This window comes from Pagrus major, chromosome 12, assembly GCF_040436345.1.
Source record: "Pagrus major chromosome 12, Pma_NU_1.0".
Classification (NCBI taxonomy): Eukaryota; Metazoa; Chordata; class Actinopteri; order Spariformes; family Sparidae; genus Pagrus; species Pagrus major.
Genome location: NC_133226.1, coordinates 17,597,096 through 17,614,600, shown reverse-complemented (window position 1 = coordinate 17,614,600; position 17,505 = coordinate 17,597,096). Strand labels below are relative to the sequence as shown.

The 17,505-nt window shown below is 41.3% G+C and overlaps 1 protein-coding gene across 1 annotated transcript in view; it reads right to left on the bottom strand.

The window, feature by feature from the left end:
* pappaa (pregnancy-associated plasma protein A, pappalysin 1a) overlaps nt 1–17,505 on the bottom strand; it is a 95,619-nt gene that overhangs the window by 52,232 nt on the left and 25,882 nt on the right. Inside the window, exons 7-9 of the mRNA XM_073478224.1 lie at nt 13,238–13,739; nt 2,869–2,997; nt 2,632–2,723 (exon numbers count right to left, since the gene is read on the bottom strand). Coding sequence (XP_073334325.1) covers nt 2,632–2,723; nt 2,869–2,997; nt 13,238–13,739 — 723 coding nt within the window. The remainder of the gene's footprint in view (nt 1–2,631; nt 2,724–2,868; nt 2,998–13,237; nt 13,740–17,505) is intronic.

Below are 17,505 nucleotides of genomic sequence, written 5' to 3'. Positions count from 1 at the left end.
ACTAATGATTATCTTCATCATCAATTCATTTGCGATTATTTCTGTTTGTTTATTTGTTGGTTGGTTGGTTGGCTTGTCAGCACGATTACATAAAATCTGCTACACAATAACATGAAATTTGGAAGGAGGATAGGTCTCGGCCCAGAATAGACCCCATTAACTTTTGGTGCAGATCCAGATAAAGGGACGGATCCGGGAATATTTTTCTCACTTTCGTTTACATTGTAAGGGCGTTTTTGGGCATTTTCGCTTCTCAGGGAACAATGCATGGATCTGGTGCACTGTCTGGGCCTGGCAGAGGTATGCACTCTACTGAGTGCCATTCTACTTTTGGAAGGTGACAAGGGAGCGTACCAGATAAAGAAGGGTAACGGATAAAAGGTGCATAGATAAAGGAGGATAAATTCTTGAGTGTCTGAAGAGCTACAAACAGAGATTAGAGAATATGTTAACATCAAGAAAGAAGAAACAAAAAGAAATAATGAAAGGCAGGGAGCGATAAAATGAGAGCAAGAGAGACATACACGGAGAGAGGAGGGGGCATAGTGGGGGAGCCAGACAAAGTCAAGAGGTAAAGAAAGATACAGCCGTAATTTTTACAGACGTCCCACCCAGAGTTAAGGTCTGGATCTGGAAGCTTATAGACTGGAGGAGAGGGGAGCAGAGCAAGGAGGTTGCCTGGGCCTCATTGCTCTCAGCTCTCAGCTAAAGCAGTGTCAGCCGGTGGGGTTCCAGTTAGGGGGAAAGGCGGCATTCTGTGCCAAGTTGGCCGGGGCCTCCTCCTCGAAATTCCAGCCTTCTCCAGCACAGCCAAAAACTCAAGTCAGTTCTGTGCTCTGGCAATGGTGAAACGAGGGGCTACTGAGGGGGCATACAGAATACGCTCCCGCCACTCACTCAGCGGGAACAGAGGCAAGGAAGAAGGAGAAGGAGCGAGGCTGAGGCGGGAGGAAGCTCAAACAGTGGCTTGTGAAAGCTGCAGAAGTAATAGGTGAGGCGTGAGCTACAAAGGGAAGAGGAGAGAAAGGAAAAGGAGAAGCTACAGTATTTGAATTTGGACAGGGATAGAATAAACAGATAACGGAAAAAAGTGGAAAGGTGATTGAGTTCAAGAGCAAAAAGAAAGAGCCCTACAGTTGGATAAAGAAACAGAGCAATGAGATGAACAGAGAGGCTGTCAAAAACAAACTATACCTGGGGGGTGATTGCGTGAAAATGTGAATATGGCTGAAATGAGACAGCATTTCTTTTATGCTTAATCAGCACCTGTGTTGACTGTGGCTTGGAGCCTTTTTGAGTCAAGGCCATTGGGATTGTAACAGCAGGTGGGGTCATATGAAAAGAACTTGTCGAATTTCGCCAATCCCAGATATAATTAGGCTCAATCGTGTGAATAGCCTATTAAGGCTCATCCAGACTGTAGAGCCCTGGCCCTGTTGTATACTTAGTGTCAATTCTTCATCCAACTCTCTCTTTTACTATCCAACAGACTGACAAGCAGGCACTCTCTCACACACACATACAGACAGATGGACAGAAGGTCCCATCATTATAGTGTCAGATTTCAGTGCAAAACTACAACTATGTCAGACAGTGTTGGACAAACACACACACACACACTTGCGCACACCCCTGAGCACTGCAGTTGGTGGAAAAACAGCACAGCCAACGCAGTCATCCAGCAATCTGACAGGGATTAAGTGGCCACTTCACAGAGGCTCACACATGTGTGTGCATGCATGCATGTACTGTACATGCACAAACACACACACACACACACACAATAACAACAGGGGGGCAAATGAATGTCAGACAGCAGGAGAACTGGACAGGAAACCATCCATCTATTCATAAAGAAAAAAAAAAACTACATAGGAGATGCCAGTCACTCAACTATGTAAAATACCATGACTCACCCTTTTGAATAATGATTTCCAGATTGTTTTTAACAGGAGGTCAAAGTGATTATGATATCTAATGCCATTTTTATTCCTTTGAGAAAGGCAGAAAGTACTCGGATAAAACTCCCAGATGTCAAATCTGTTCATTCACAAAGTTAGCCCGTGGGTCTCATCGACAACTTTGCAGCCTTTCTATTTTTTACTCGATTAAACAAAGTCAGCAAATTGAAACAGACAATGATGTCATGGTACAGGAGAACACAGACCTGAAATTCTGATGAAATTTAATCAAATTTTTGGCCATTCAATTATGTTGATCAGTCAACATTAATAATCATAGTTAGTATAGTAATTCTTTCTCATTATATTTATTTCACAAGAATTCAGTTACACTAAAACAACCTTTAATTAGAGGACCATTCTGTTCTACTTTTTCCAAAGTGTATTGGCCCTGGATACATTTACTACACCAGCAATGCCTTGCGACATGTGACACTACCAACATTGCAACACACAGAGGTGTAAAATTTCAACATTTCCGTGGTTTGCAAAAATGTACAATGCCAACTTTTATTCTGGCACACAGTTACCCTTACGTACTATAGCCACATTCTTCTACAAATGGCAATAGAGCAGATTAAACGTTGTTCTATTTCCAGTATTTTCCTTCAGAGAAATAAAATGAAGTGAGAAAACGTTCCGATTATACCTTTGACAACATAAGACTTACCAATACAGTTGAAGAAGGGCTCTTTCTTGCACTGACTCGAGCAGCCATCCCCATTCATAGAGTTCATATCATCACATTCCTCCCCTTTGGAACTAAAACAGCAGGAGGCATTACTCAGAAAACATCCACATACACACTGCAGAGCTGATTAACACTTAAACACATTCGGAATTAAGATTTGTTTTTTGGAAATACCTCATTTCACATTTATGTTTATCATGTGAGCATGACTTTTACCTCTGGATTCGTCCATCCCCGCAGTAGTGGGCCCCCAGTTCATGCACCAACGCTGGGGAGGGCTCGCTCTCACTGCGGCCAGAGATGGTTTGGACCTGGTAGGTGTACACAACATGTGGCAAGACATCCCTGCACAGAGAGAGGCAAAATGACTTTAGTCCAAGTATGTTGGGATAATGTGAAGCCTTGAAGAAAAGTTCGTACACTGAGAAAAGAGACATGGATCAAACCGGTGGAGAAGGGATCGATAGCAATCTTTTAGGAACTAAAGTACCATTAGCCGACACAAATAAAAACATCTGTCTCAGGACACACTTCCACACATCTACCTATCACACGCTGAAATGATTGCGTTTACCCGCTTTGGGTCCAGCTTTGTTTTGTTTCCTTATCATAGTGATTCAAGGAACCATCATGATGAATACACAATGGACAGGAGAAATATTGGGGGACTACTCACTTTGCCGGTGTAAGTCGCCATGATGGTTTCTTGAGTCACCATGATAAGGAAGTCTGAAATAAAAGTCTGAAAGGAAAAAAAAAACATAAATGAGAAAACCAAAACCATAAACCAAAAAAAAAAAATCAAAGCCATAAATGAGAAACCGAAGCCATAAGCAAAGCAACAAAACAAAACTTGAGGGAAGAAAACTGTAACTGAGAAACAACAAAAGTGCAAGTGAGGGTGCTGTCGTGACATTAGTTGTCCTGTTTTAAGTTACTTTTACTACCTTTTCTCTCTGATCTGTTTGCCTTTACATGTTACTTATATTACCAAGTTACCAAGAAGTTTAATCATTTCTGTCGGAGTCTGGCCTTGCCTAAACTATTGGCAGGTTTACTGGTCCTGAATCCACGGATAAAATAAATGACACACATGACGACTCTCTTCAGACTCTGACTCAAAAAATCTGCTTTAGTTGCTCCGATTGAGAAAAAAAATGGAGCTGTTTTAAGAATTCTCATTACGTTTTGTTTCATATTAAGACTTTCTATATAGCAACCAGAACAAAGGTTAAAACAAAAAACATGTAAAGGCAAGCAAAGAATTTGAATTTAAGTACTTATTCATCTATTTTGACTTTTATAAACTATAAAACAGGATAACTGATTTTCATATCAGCACTCTCATTTGCAACTGTTTCTTTACAGTTTTCTTACCGTTCATTTCTTTTCTTCTTTTTTTTTCATTTTGCTTATAGTTTTGGTTTCTCATTTCTAGTTTTGATTTGTAGCTTATGGGCATGGTTTCTCCTTTATGGGTTTTCTTTTTTGGCTTTCAGAGTTTGACGCTAAAATGCGTGAGTGTGTGTGCGCATGTGTGTTTGAGAGTTCGTGTGCAAAGACAGAAAACCACGGTTAAGACATTTCTTTCGATTCTGATTTTGTGACATGTCATGATTCTATTAAGTTATGCGATAAACTGTAAATGTTCTGTGTTATTTTGTAAATTCTATGTTTAGTGGAGTAACTGTTGACTGAAGATTGTCCTGCACACACCAGAGTTTCCATTTATTATCATGTATTGTGTGGTTGCATTTTGCTTGAATGGCACGTGATGAATGGACTGCATTTATGTATGTATGTATTTTATCCAGTTGGCTATCTTTATTACAGTAATATTTCTAAGGACATGATGTGCTCATATGACGTTTGCTCATTCTGAAAAATGTATTTAGACTGGTGGACTGTTCTGAGAACTGTTCAAAAAAACTACAGAAACAAATAATTATTTACAAAGAGCTTCTGGCAAATCTTTAACCATCTAATTTAATTGAATACAAATAGTATATGGAACTAAAGATTATTAAAAAGAAAGAGTATGCAGTTAAAAAAATCCCTGCATTTTCATATTTGGTACGCATGACTATGACGGCACTTTAGGGAAAATGAGCGTAACGCATTGGAAAGCCAAAGGAATGCATGTTTTTGTGTATAATCATGATGAGTGTCGGTTAAATAAATGGCAAAAATCATATGAAGAAAAAGTGCAGTAAATGAGGGTAAATAGGGCCGATAGATTAGCCATAGATCATTTCATGTGGACCATCAAGTATCATAGACCTAATTTTGTAATGCCCTCTGCAATGCTGTAAATGTAACAACGAGCATGCAGGGATACTGGACTGCTTACATGTGTACCAGGGCATATGCCAATTACAGAAAAGCAACTCACACACACACATGCATGCACATATGCATACATGCTGCCTCACATACACTGTACCGTCGCTATTAGTAACACACTGCCCAAATAGCTTTAAACTTAAACAAGAGTGCACAGGCATGAACCACTATTCCCACTGCTGCCATATAGTCCCCAGTGAGAGTGCAGTGCAACACCAGCAGCAAACATTGCTCTGGTACCACAAAGGTTTCGCCCAAGGCCAAACCTAAAGTCAGCATCAAACCAAGAAAGTGTTTAAGTGTGCGCACGGTAGCCATAACCTTTGCTGAGTTCTAAGAGCCCCGACACAACAGGCCGATAGTCAACATAAGCGTCTATGGCCTTAGTTGTTGCAATATGTCCCGCAGCGCTGGCTTCAGTTGGCCCTCGTCAGCAGCTTTTTGGCCGATTGAGCATGTAGAATCCACGGAGGAGACCATCATTGAGAGAAATAACTCTGATTGGTGAAGGGAATCAACATGTCGCTGCACCCATTTAGTGCGGCTTCTCCTTATTTTTCTGTTTTTACCTTTTCATCAGTGCCATTTGCAACTTTTTGCTTCTGTTGTCTTTGCGTTGTGTTCTGAGCGAGTGAGTGCCTGAGCCCTTCATCAAGTGTTGTTGGGCAAGACACTGAATCCTAAGTTCTGAGAGTGTGTAAATGAGTGAATGAGATGCAAATTGCCAAGTGCTTTGTTCATTGGAAAAGTGCTATATAAGTGCAGTCCGTTTACCATTTGAGTGCAGTCCAAGAACACCAGAATGTTCTTAAGGAAATGTTTAATGATAGAGGCAGGTATTCAGCATCCACATGTACAAACAAATTAGAGACAAAATAAATTGCACTGCATTGCAGTAGAGGTGTACAAGTGTGTGTTTGTCTTTGCTTGTATGAATACATGGTCTCATGCTCTGCTCTAGTGATTCATGCTGAATAAAAAAAAAATAAAATAAAACTTAAGATTTACAACAGCACATAGTTTTTTCTTCGGCACATTTCTGAATATGGTCCCTGGCTTTTGTGTTTTTCTCTTTATTTCTCCAGTTCTCTTGTGCTTGCTCATCACATTCCCTGCAGACGAAAGTAGACAAGTTAGCTGTCCTGTCCCAAATATAAAAAAATGATGGACCTAAAGATCAAGTAACAAAATGAATTTCCACACAGCAAAATGTGTGCTTTTTTTTGACTTGGATGATATATTTATGTTGGCTTGATTATTATCAACACAGAGTGTTTGACCTGACAGACTCTCTTTTATATTACACTATGTCCTGTTCTGCAATGTTGGCTCATGCTGGTGCAACTCCAGGCTACACTCAAACATGCCCCCTCTAATTGAATTAGTTTAGCCCCTGGAAAAGTCAAGCTGTGGGAGACTTTATCTTTGAGGAGAGCAAATACACAGAATAGATGGAAAGAAGAGAGAAACAGATATTGCTTTGCAGTGAGGCAGCGCATGAATTTCCTTTTTGTAGATTCTGGCTATTATACTATAGGTAATCCAATGCACAGAAAAGTAATTGCACTTCTTGATCAGGCCACACTGAGAGGCATGGTCACGCAAGAACAAGCAAAAACAAAGAGAAGTTGCGAGACGAGATCCGACTCGAGTCCAGCTGACTAGTTACTAATATTATAGCCACTGATGATTCAAAGACCAAAGACACCCGCAAGAAGACAGCATTGTTGGCATGTTTACATTTTGTGATGTAAGTGTGCAGCCCCAAAAAAGTCTCAGCACTTTAAATCACAGGTTGTTATTTGTGTCCAGAGTCAACGTTGATTTTCTTTTGCAAGTCTATCTAGGCTAAAAACTGCAAACCAGTGTCAACAGCCGGCTACTGCAAACACTTTTTGAACAAGACCTCACAACTTCACTAAAAAAGCTGTTAAATCCTTAGGTCTCGATGGAGCAGCTTCAGAAGTGTTTGCACTTTCCTTAACTTTCAAGCTCATTAATTAAATTCAAAACACCCAATCACTGTACTGGACCCATACCATCCTAAAATATTTATCCAGACTACACTTAGAACTCAAATGCCATTGTGACATGACCCGCTACCCACATGGGCACCTTCATCACCCTATCAAAGCACCTGCAGGCCTTGATTGAAGACTCCTTCGCACTGTGGCCTTTCTCTGTGGTCCAAGATAAAAGGTTAAGTTCTGCAGCACAGCAAGCCTACACCTAAGGTATCTAGGTCTACACCTTTCTAGGGCACATGGCTTCATCAGGACATGACAGAAATTCCCTAATCTAATTGTTTAGGTCTCAGTCAGAGGGCTCTACAGTCTTCTGATCTGACTATGGAAGGACTTCTTTCGGTGTGTTCCCACAGAAAGGGAAGCGATTATCGAGATAACAGACCAAGTCCATGCAAAGATGGGCAATGCAGCTGACTGGAGCTAAAGGGAGAATGTACTTTATGTTCTAAATGTACCAAGGAGTGGGGGAAAAGAGAGAACCAGAGTGTCTGGTGAGTGCTGAGCTCATTGAGAGGCTCAACTGAATTTAAACACATGCACTCCGGTGCTCGCTTGCTTATGGCTAATGTATGGTACAGTGTTCTGGCTGTGTGAATAAACACTCCCGCGGGTGACGCTACTAAAAACAAACGATCCTGCAGTCAAACCCACGCAAGTAACGCAAGGCTTTTTAGTTTAAAAGGTCATACACAGGTCAATAGAAGTGTCCCGAAACAGATTGTAGAGGTTACTTCATATACAGATTGAGTGATATATCCAGGATCTACCCACCATTGATGTTTCCACATCCTGCACTAAACTCAGGGGTAAAGTATGCTGCTCAGGAACATATGTTACCTTTGTGTCATAATGAATCCTTTGGTTCTATAGGTTAAAGCAGGCTACTCATCGTAGTGTGATAACAGTTTAAACATGGTTTTCGCCCTGTTCCCAATTAGGTGCATGCTTGATTCTTCCTGACCTCACTACTAATTGCTATGCTGTGTTGTGCACAGAAGGATCAAACAGAACACATGGTGCAGATGTTACCCAGATATATGAATGCCCCATCACTTAGAACTTAGTGAGTGGGATATATTTGAACATTTAGAATGACAGGGACATTAATAAACAGCATATTTTTTGAAAGAGATTATGGCCAGCATCATGTGTAGGTCTCACTTGATGTGGTACAATAATTTCATATGTGTGTGTACAGTATGTGATGGATAATATCCAGTGATAGACATGACTTCTGGCGGCCATCCAGACATCATAACACCACACTTTCATCTGTAGCTGATTAGATATGATATGTAACTGATCTCACATGCAATTCATACTACAAAGGACTTTACTTGAGTCGCAGACAAGGTGTCACGTGATAAGATTTCATCACTGGTGCCTCTTTGTGCATCCAGACATTCTTCTCAAGACCCCTGTAGGAAGAGAGGTTTTATCTTGGCTCGCGCTCAAAGTCAGGCACAAGGCACTGTAATATGCCTTTCAAAGGTGTTATGATACCACCAGGTGATTACACATGGAAGCATGTGCTAATGTATGTGCCTGCCACTGAGAGCAAGAGTTGTGTTGGTGGGTATCTGTGTGTGTTCCCTCCTTCACTTATGTGTGTGCAAGGCTTATGTGTGAGCATGCATATGGATGTGTTTCCGTTCTGTAGTTGCTTGTTGTTCTTGGCTGAGAGATCCCAGATGAGAAAAGCAGATAAATTTAAGGAAGTAGAGAAAATATCTTAGATTGAGCCTGCAAGAACAACAAACAGAGCAATACTCCTTTCGTTAGTGCGGCAGCTGACATGCATTTGAGGTTTTACTGCTATTCAGTTTACACCTACAGTATTGTCGAGCAAACAAATGCAACAGTCTGTGACCTAAAGGAGGTACTTTGAAAGGGAGAGGAGATCATTTTAAAGGCAAATGCATGTATTTGTAGCAGATGTCTGTGTTGCTACAGTCAGCTCACATAAACAGCCACATTTTCATGATGTTGATACATCATCAGTGAAACTAAACTAAAGTAGTAACATGCATATATCAAGCCTCCCTGAACCCTGAACACTTACCTGAATCACAGCTTCATTGCATCCAATTTACCCCCAAACCTTTACTTGTACCATGGTTCATGTCCTGTGCATGCTCCAACATATTAGAGGTGCAACGGATCACAATGCTCAATACTCAATAGGGTTCAGATGTATTGCGGTTCTGAGTCATGGATTAGATCATTTTCTGGATAACCATATACAAATACAACTTTGTAAAGCACTTCAAGCAAGGAACTTCTATAATGTTTGCCCTCCAACACTTTCCTAGTGTTTCATTCTATAAGAAATGAGCTAAGATGTTTCCAGCAGGCACTTTAGGAGGCTAAGCTAATGAGCATCTAGCTAACAACAAGCTCTGAGTTGTCATACCAAATTTTACAAAGGTGAAGTATGTTGTTAACATTGCATTACTGCTGATAAGCCGCTAGATGTCAGAATCTATAAATTGCAGCTAACCCACGCATGCAAACCCAATTCTGATATCCATTCTGTCAGATAAGTCCCAAATCATTCTTTTATGTTTGATATTCCTGGAAAACTGAGTGGCAGAGAAATTCTAGTGAGTGCACCAGACATCCCATGACTCCCTATGAGGACTACACTATTCACTCTGTCTGCAACTCATGAATGGTTCATATTAGGAAGATTACGCAAGGCCAACATCCTATAGGTAGGGGATGGGGGGAGTGGGGGGTGATATGAAAAGAAGAAATTGTTGGTAAAAGATTTAAAATGTAAATGTAAATGATTAAAATGTTGACACAACACTAAAACTTAGTCTACTAATATTAAATTAAAAACAATGATCATAAAATTTCCAATGAACCAAAATTGTCTCAGGAAACACATTTTTTTTTTTTTTTGCCATATTCGAACGATACCTCCCAAAAGGGCACAGCAGTGTCAGAGTATACTGGTGCCTTTTCTGGTACATACAGATGGTTCTCACTGTGTTGACTACCTGAGTGCAGAGCTACTTTTCACAATAGGGCTGCACGATATGGTAAATGAAATCAAATATATATATTGAGATCATTTTAAGAAATATTGTGAGTTCGATTAGATTCACAGTCAGTGGGAAGGATATTTTTTGCATCACTGTCTGAGGTCAGTTCTTAACTTGACATCTGCAGAACAAGATTTGTAGTCCAGGGAATCTCTGCAGCACTACAGTACTTCATCATAATGCTGTTTTGTCACATATTCCACCTTTTAACAAAAAACTGAAGCTCCTACGATTTGGATATTACTCTTGGCCATATTGAGATTTTGATAATATTTTGATTAATCTTGCAGCCCCATTTCACAATCATCTAGAAAGTGTGTAGGACAAAAAACATCAGCAGATCTTGAATCTCCTTTTAAAAGGAAACATGGCGGAGTTCTCAAGCAGAAGCAGACTTGTCAGCAGAGTAGCTAAGGGATGGATGGGGGGGATATAATGCAGCTGAACCAGGGTAGAGTCAGATTACAGAGGGGGTGTGGGGCAGCACTGATGCTGGTGGAAGCTTCTTTTGGGTGGGAGGTCTCTTCACATCAGCTCCGTGATAGGTTTTGACTGAATGACAGCTCTGAAGCCCACGTCAGGAAGAGGATTAGCCCATGGGCTGGGGTACCTCAGAGGGATGGGGTCAAACTAGCCCAATCCTCCTACGCTCTCTCTTCATACTTTCTCGACCCCCTAATGTTCTCCTACTTCACCTATTGGCCCCCTTGAGCATAGCAATGATTTACCCCCAACTGGTCCAACCTTCAACCCCTGCGTCTTCTCTTCGCTTCACCCTTCTTACTCCCCACCATAATTTACTCTGTCACCCTGACCTCCCTGCCCCTAGTCATTCCAAACAAACCACCACCCATGGATGAAGCCAAGATGTCAGTTGTCCTCTTGCTCTGTTTGCCCCAGCTCAGGTGAAGGCCAGTGGCCTGACAGTGGGAGGTCAATCACCCCCTCCTCATCAAGACCTCCATCACTCTATCCAACCCCATGGAAACATGTTGCAAGAAGACACAGCCTAATGTGTGGTCAACAAAGCATTTCGGCAGCTGGACCAAAGCGATCAAACAGAGCACTTCACATTGGATTTGTGGCATGCCAAAACATCTGAGTGAACTTTGCTCTTTGCTCCACCATGTCAAAGGCTATGTTTGTTATGACACAGTGAGTGTGAGGGGGCATTATCTCAGCCATCAAACTCACATCAAAAAATATAACATCTTTGACTTGTGGTTCTCCTGTTGGACACATCTTTTTGTTAGAATTATTTGTTTGTCGTTGACTACACACTGAAACCAGCATGCACTTCACTTATGTGGTTTAAGTAGTGCCATGCAAACAGACACCACAGCATGGTAATACACTCACACGCTGCTTCTCCTGCATCAGCGTCATAAGTTACGTATGAAAGTTCATGTTCATGCATTGATCAATAACTGAGAGTAGCTTAAAACATTGGGGGGAAAATCTTTCCCTTCAGCATGTTTTCTCTAGTGCTTTTTTAATCTTCTCATTAGCTGCGTTTCCATCTATCTTGTCAAGCGACTTTGAAGGGACCTTTTGAAATGGTGCATTTTCATCAACTGATTCAGAGCAACCAAACAAGGCTACGCAAAGCTTAGTTAAAGAAGATGGTGGTATAGGCTACATCATGTAAAGCTTTAATAAACAGAGTAGAAGAAGCAGAAGCTGTGAACTGGAAACCAGTTGCTTGCCAATTGCCAATAAACCTCAAAGAAGAAGAAGAAGAAAAAGACAGTCTACAATGGAGTCTGGAGATTAATCCGGGAATAGGAATCTTACGGGAATACCCAGGAAAAATGCTGATAGTGCACACCTCCAGAACCTTTCAGGAAAAGGTGTTTTCATCTCCCATTAAGGACTTTAACTCTTTTTTCAAAATAGGCATTAACAAGTTTTTTCAAATTATGCCATTGATTTCCAGTAACTTTTTTTTAATGAAATTCTTCAAAATAAAAATAAAAATATGTTGATGGAAACACAGCTAGTATGTTTTATGGAAAATGCTTTTTTTATATATATATATATATATATATATATATATTTTTGTGTGTGTTTTAACACTTATCATAGATTTTGCTGAGTGGAACACACATACTTACTTGCTGTAAAATGTCTCTGACCATCCAACGGAGACAAGATCCCATATGCTCTCACAACAGAAAATGCTCAGCCAGTGCCACTGACCACTACCACTGGAATGCAACCACAGCTAGTGAAATATACCACAGCTACGAAACTACCTACAGTACATCAATAATCACTGAAGTGTGCCAAAACCCCCAAATAAATACATCCCTACTGCAGACAGTGTACCACAGACACTGCAATTCAACCAGGAAGTTGTGTACGGACATGGAACTGAGGTATCATCACTCCATCTTGCATAACATGCATACTCACCCTTTCGCCTCTTATCAAGCACTTTCCTTCTCATGTGAACCACGCTGACAGCACGATAGTGAGATGGCATAACACGCAGCAGTGCCATGTATAGCACAATCTTTATCGAGTCAGCACATTCCATGAAAGCAAAGCACTAAACTCTCACCACAGTGTGCAGATAATACCTTTAACAAGCCATCTGTTTGCCTTTGCTTCATGGAACATGGGAAAAAACAAATGTGGGCAACGATTGACCTGTGACTTAGGAAACAAATGTTGGGCTGCAGATTTGAAACTGCAGAAGCAGTGGTGGCTTGCTAGTGCTCCTGGGGGTATTGAAAAGGATATCTGGTATTACAAGAACATATTTTTTTGGATAGTTTCCACAGACGATAAACATCTTCTTACTGGCTTGTCCAAAAACCCCTAATTACATCATAGTTAAGCAGGAAGCTAAACAATCAGAGAATCAGCAATTCTCAACTTATAAAAGAAAATACTTTGGGTTAAAAATAATTGTTTCTAACCAAAGCATGTCAAATCTTTTGTCTGGCTTTCTTCAGCTATTAGGGGGAAATGTCGGTCTTTCTCAAACCATGACAAAAAACAGACTTTTATTCTATATGTTATCTAGAGTTTTCTCAACTCAGGAATGTCAGGGAGAACATGAGAACTTAGTTTGGGTCGTTTCCTGACATAGCCAGTGAGTGAGACAGATGTAGAACTTTGTGCGCTCATACAGAAATTTCCACCTACCAGGTCACTCACCTGTCTGTATATCGGCGGGTGGGTTCATTCAACATCAGACCGTGGGGTGCATGGGTGAAGGGTGGCTGGCGCAACAGGCGGTAACGTAGTGGTTGGCAATGCCTACAAAGCGTGCAGTCCGGCTTGGATGCCAAGAGGGTGGCATCAATCTCTAGGTGTTGCTCCATCGTGAAAAACTGTACCCCGTACACCTCTTCCTCTATGTCCAGCTTCAGAGTCAGTGGGGTGTCACAGAAGACATTACTGGGGCCCAATGAAATGTTGTTCCCACTGACAGTCAGTAGCAAGATGTTGTGGATAGCTGGTAGTGCCGTTTCCTCAGGGCTGAAGAAGGTGACCCACACAGTCAAGGAGTCCGGGACCAGCGGGTAAGGGAACTCCAGTTGAAGCATGCAGCCCTGGAGAGGGCATTCGGACAGGCCAACAACACCTTGCTCGATCCCTGCATTGGGGCTCCAAGTGCGCACACTTGGCTCACAAGCCTGCTCCACATCTGGAGGACCTGTGGGATAAATTATAAATAAAGACACAGTGTCACACACACAAAATAATAAATAGACCTCAAATAATTCACAGTAAATATAAATCACAATTATGCAAAAGCAACCTGGCTGTTATAATGAATGATTCTTAAATTTATATGCTACAGCTCCTTGGTAAAGTAAATCATGCAGGTAATAATTTAAAATTTGTATTTAATCTTATCTATAAAGCTAATAGCATTTTTATGAGAGCTGACAGATGGATAATTTGCATCAGTGATCATATTAGTGCATCTGCACTTCTCAAAACATCAAGGTAGAGGTGAAACTGAGAGTTCATTGTGAGTCCATCTGCAGAGGAAAGGCAGAGCTGAGGTGTGTACCTTCTGAGAGGGGCCTGTGCAGGGTTCTCACTTCAGCACAGTCATTACAACCTCTAACAGTCACACTCCAGCCATATTTGGAGTCCACACACAGCTAACTCGCATTATCCCAAGTGACGTACACTAACATTCATCAAGCACTTTTAGAAGCCAGCAAGCAGCAGACACTATGTTCTCCCTCGATTTCCTTTTGTGCATTTCCAAGCTGGCAACCAACGAAGCCATTTGCTAACCTCATTTCTGGGCACCGTGCAAAATTCCAGTGTTTAATCAAGTGAGGACTGAATACGGTTTCCAAGCCACATTATCTCAACACATTTATTATTGTACTGTAAGTGTGTGTGTGGCCAGAGTGGAGGTGAATTAAAGAAAACGAGAAAGAGAGACGGAGAGAACGAGAGGGAGAGAGAAGGGGGGGGGGGGGGGGGGGGGGGGGCTCGGCTCATGTAGTCCTGGCTTTCTCGGTAGGTTTTCATTGAGTTTGCAAGGAAAGGAGCTGTAGCCACTGAAAATATTTTGTAATGTCAGCTGTTATGATGGGCCCTACTCCTGGTCTGGCGCTGTTGCTAATGTGGTTGGAGATTTAAGAGGAGACAGAATAAGGGTGTCATCCACTATGTAACCTAAGGCAATGTAAACTGTATTTCAAAGATGCAGAGATGTATCTATGATTGGCAGAACAAGCTGTGCACACAAACAGTTTGAAATCCAACATTATTATCTGCTTAATTGTAGACAGAGCAGCTGCTTGCAACAGGTAATCAAAATTTCATATGCATGTCTAAGTCCTCCAAACTTCACCGCAGAAATACAGGCCTCCCGAAAATGCACATCACATGCCTACCGCTACATAAACAGCCCAGCTCTGAAGTGTTTGACCTATAATTCCCTCATAGCAGGGCGAGGGGGGCCTCAAGGTGACTGAACCAACCAAACCTAAGCTTTGAATATGAGCCATTCATTCTCTGCTGATAAGCTGATCCCATGTGGGCATAAGTCTGTCTTCGAAAACAACCATTCTAGGAAAAAGTGAGTGAAATACATAAGGTATCACTGCAGAGTAATTAGCGTTAGATTCAATGTAAGCCATTTATTCCATAGTCTTAAAGGTCAAATTGGTTAAATTTGTAATATCGTTGATTGCTGAGTCTCATTCCCAAATCATCAAATACTGACGATTTAGGATGGTAGGTTGGGCCGGCCACCACTGAAAAAGCGTCAGTATTTGATGAGATGTTAATGAGATTCAACAATCAAATATCTTACAAATTGGACCTTTAAAGGTCTTCACTATCCAATGAACTTAGGGGATCAGTATTGGTATCCTTAATGGAAAGTAAGGTCACAATTGCCTACTAGAGTACAGAGATTACATGTGAAAGCCAGGTGGACGATGGGCCTCCATTATACACTAAATCGAAGTGGTTGGGGGAAAAAAATGTATCAATTACAAAATCCCTTAATAGAAAAGTTTTATATTCTAATAACAACTTCAGAACTGACGATAATGGTTGTGTATGAGGGCACAACACAGCACTGTTCCTGATGGTTTGGGAAATGGTGTTGAGACCAGAAACAGCCCTATGACATTGGCCAGGGTCTTGTTGTTTCAGACGCCAAAGAAAAGATGAATTATGATCCAGGAAGTCTGGCTTGAGTAATAGATCCATTGGTTTTTAAGGCTTATCAGACTGGACAGCAGCTTATAATGCATCAGACAGGGACAGGATCTCACAGCTATGTAAAATATTGTGAAAGTCTTATCATTCATTGTGATGACGGCTGGGAAAACAGATAAAACAAGGTATTCATGTCATCAAGTAATCTACCACAACTGCGTGCCTGTAACACAGACTGAAGCTTCCAGGTCGGAAAAGTGAAGCCGAAGCAGAGGGGCCTTAAACCAAATGACCAGCACAGGGTAACTCCCTTGGTTGCAAGAAGTCAGATTGTATGTAAGCTTATGATAAAATGACCCTACTTTTTACATGAATTAATACCCAAGTAAACAGTTTCTTAATGAGTTTATGGTCTCAGTTTGGTAGTTTCAAGTCTTCTTCAATACCGCATGATGTTCATTTTGTAAATTATGGCCCCATTTAGAGGCGTGGCTACCTTGTGGTTGACAAGTAGCTACCACTGTGTGCTCTTGGATTCTCAACCAGATCTACCAAGGTCACCCTCAAAATGCCAAACTTGAGGCAACTAATGGGTCCATCCACTTACATACACTGCATGTATTTGACTGGTAGTGGAATGACATTTAATTGCATTGCAGAAAAGTTAAGCCTAACATCCCATAATAACTAAACAACAGTACTGTACTAAATTCACCTCCAACCAACAATTATGTGTTTATTCAGTTATCTGATAATGGGGCACCATCACAGAACTGGGAATTTCTCAATCAGCAACTTTCTTTCTTTGTTATGCACATATACAAATATACTGAAGCAAGGATTATCAATGTTTGATACAACGTAGAAAATTCAGCTAAAGAATGGCTCGTTGGCAAAGTACAACATGATAGATGCTGGTGCCTGCCCACTATCCAGTCAAAATCCTTCTGCTCTGGAGTATCATACTGATCCACAAAAAGTGCAGGGAGCCGGATGAATAAACAGACAGGGATATGTCCGGGCATGCACGCTTTATGCTTTCTAAGAAGTGTCTGGCTCTGGCTCTCACTATCGATGACTCACTGTCACACACTGTTACACACTTCCTCACTCAGAAGGCAGACATCAACCCCCTCCAACCCTTTTGCCCTGACACACACACAAACAGAGAGACACTTCACAGACACGCTTCATGAAGGCAATAGACACTCAACGGCTTGGGAACCAATGTCACATCACGTTGCGTTCAGGGTATTTCAGAGGTTAATCCGTCATAGCTGTTGTCATCCAGGGTTTGTTTTATCACATGGAGCAGTTGACACACGTGCTACTATTGGGTACTGATTTGACTGATACAGAAAAGTACAAAAACAGGAACTGTTCGCTGGCAGTGTAAATGTTGTGAGAATAAATATTCACTCAGCTACATCAGACATTAGACCAACGTCTCAAGCATGGCCAGTTGTGATCTTACTAGGTCGATTGGTTGGTCAACACGCTCTTATCCGACCCAATTCTGGCTGGTGTTTCTCGGCTCAAACATCGGAGCAGCGCAATAGCGTATTTCTGCTTAATCTAGAGATAAAATGCTAATTTTCTTCCCCATCGTCCAAACAATAGGTTGAAGGATAAGTAGAATTCATTTCGATCAAGATTTTCTGTGGTTGCCTAAAGCAGTATTCCTTGGCAGGTAATAAGAAAACGCTCTTTCTCTCTCTTCACTTGTTCATGTTATACCAATGGATAACAGTACAATGAGTGATACGTTAAACACAGAGATCCCA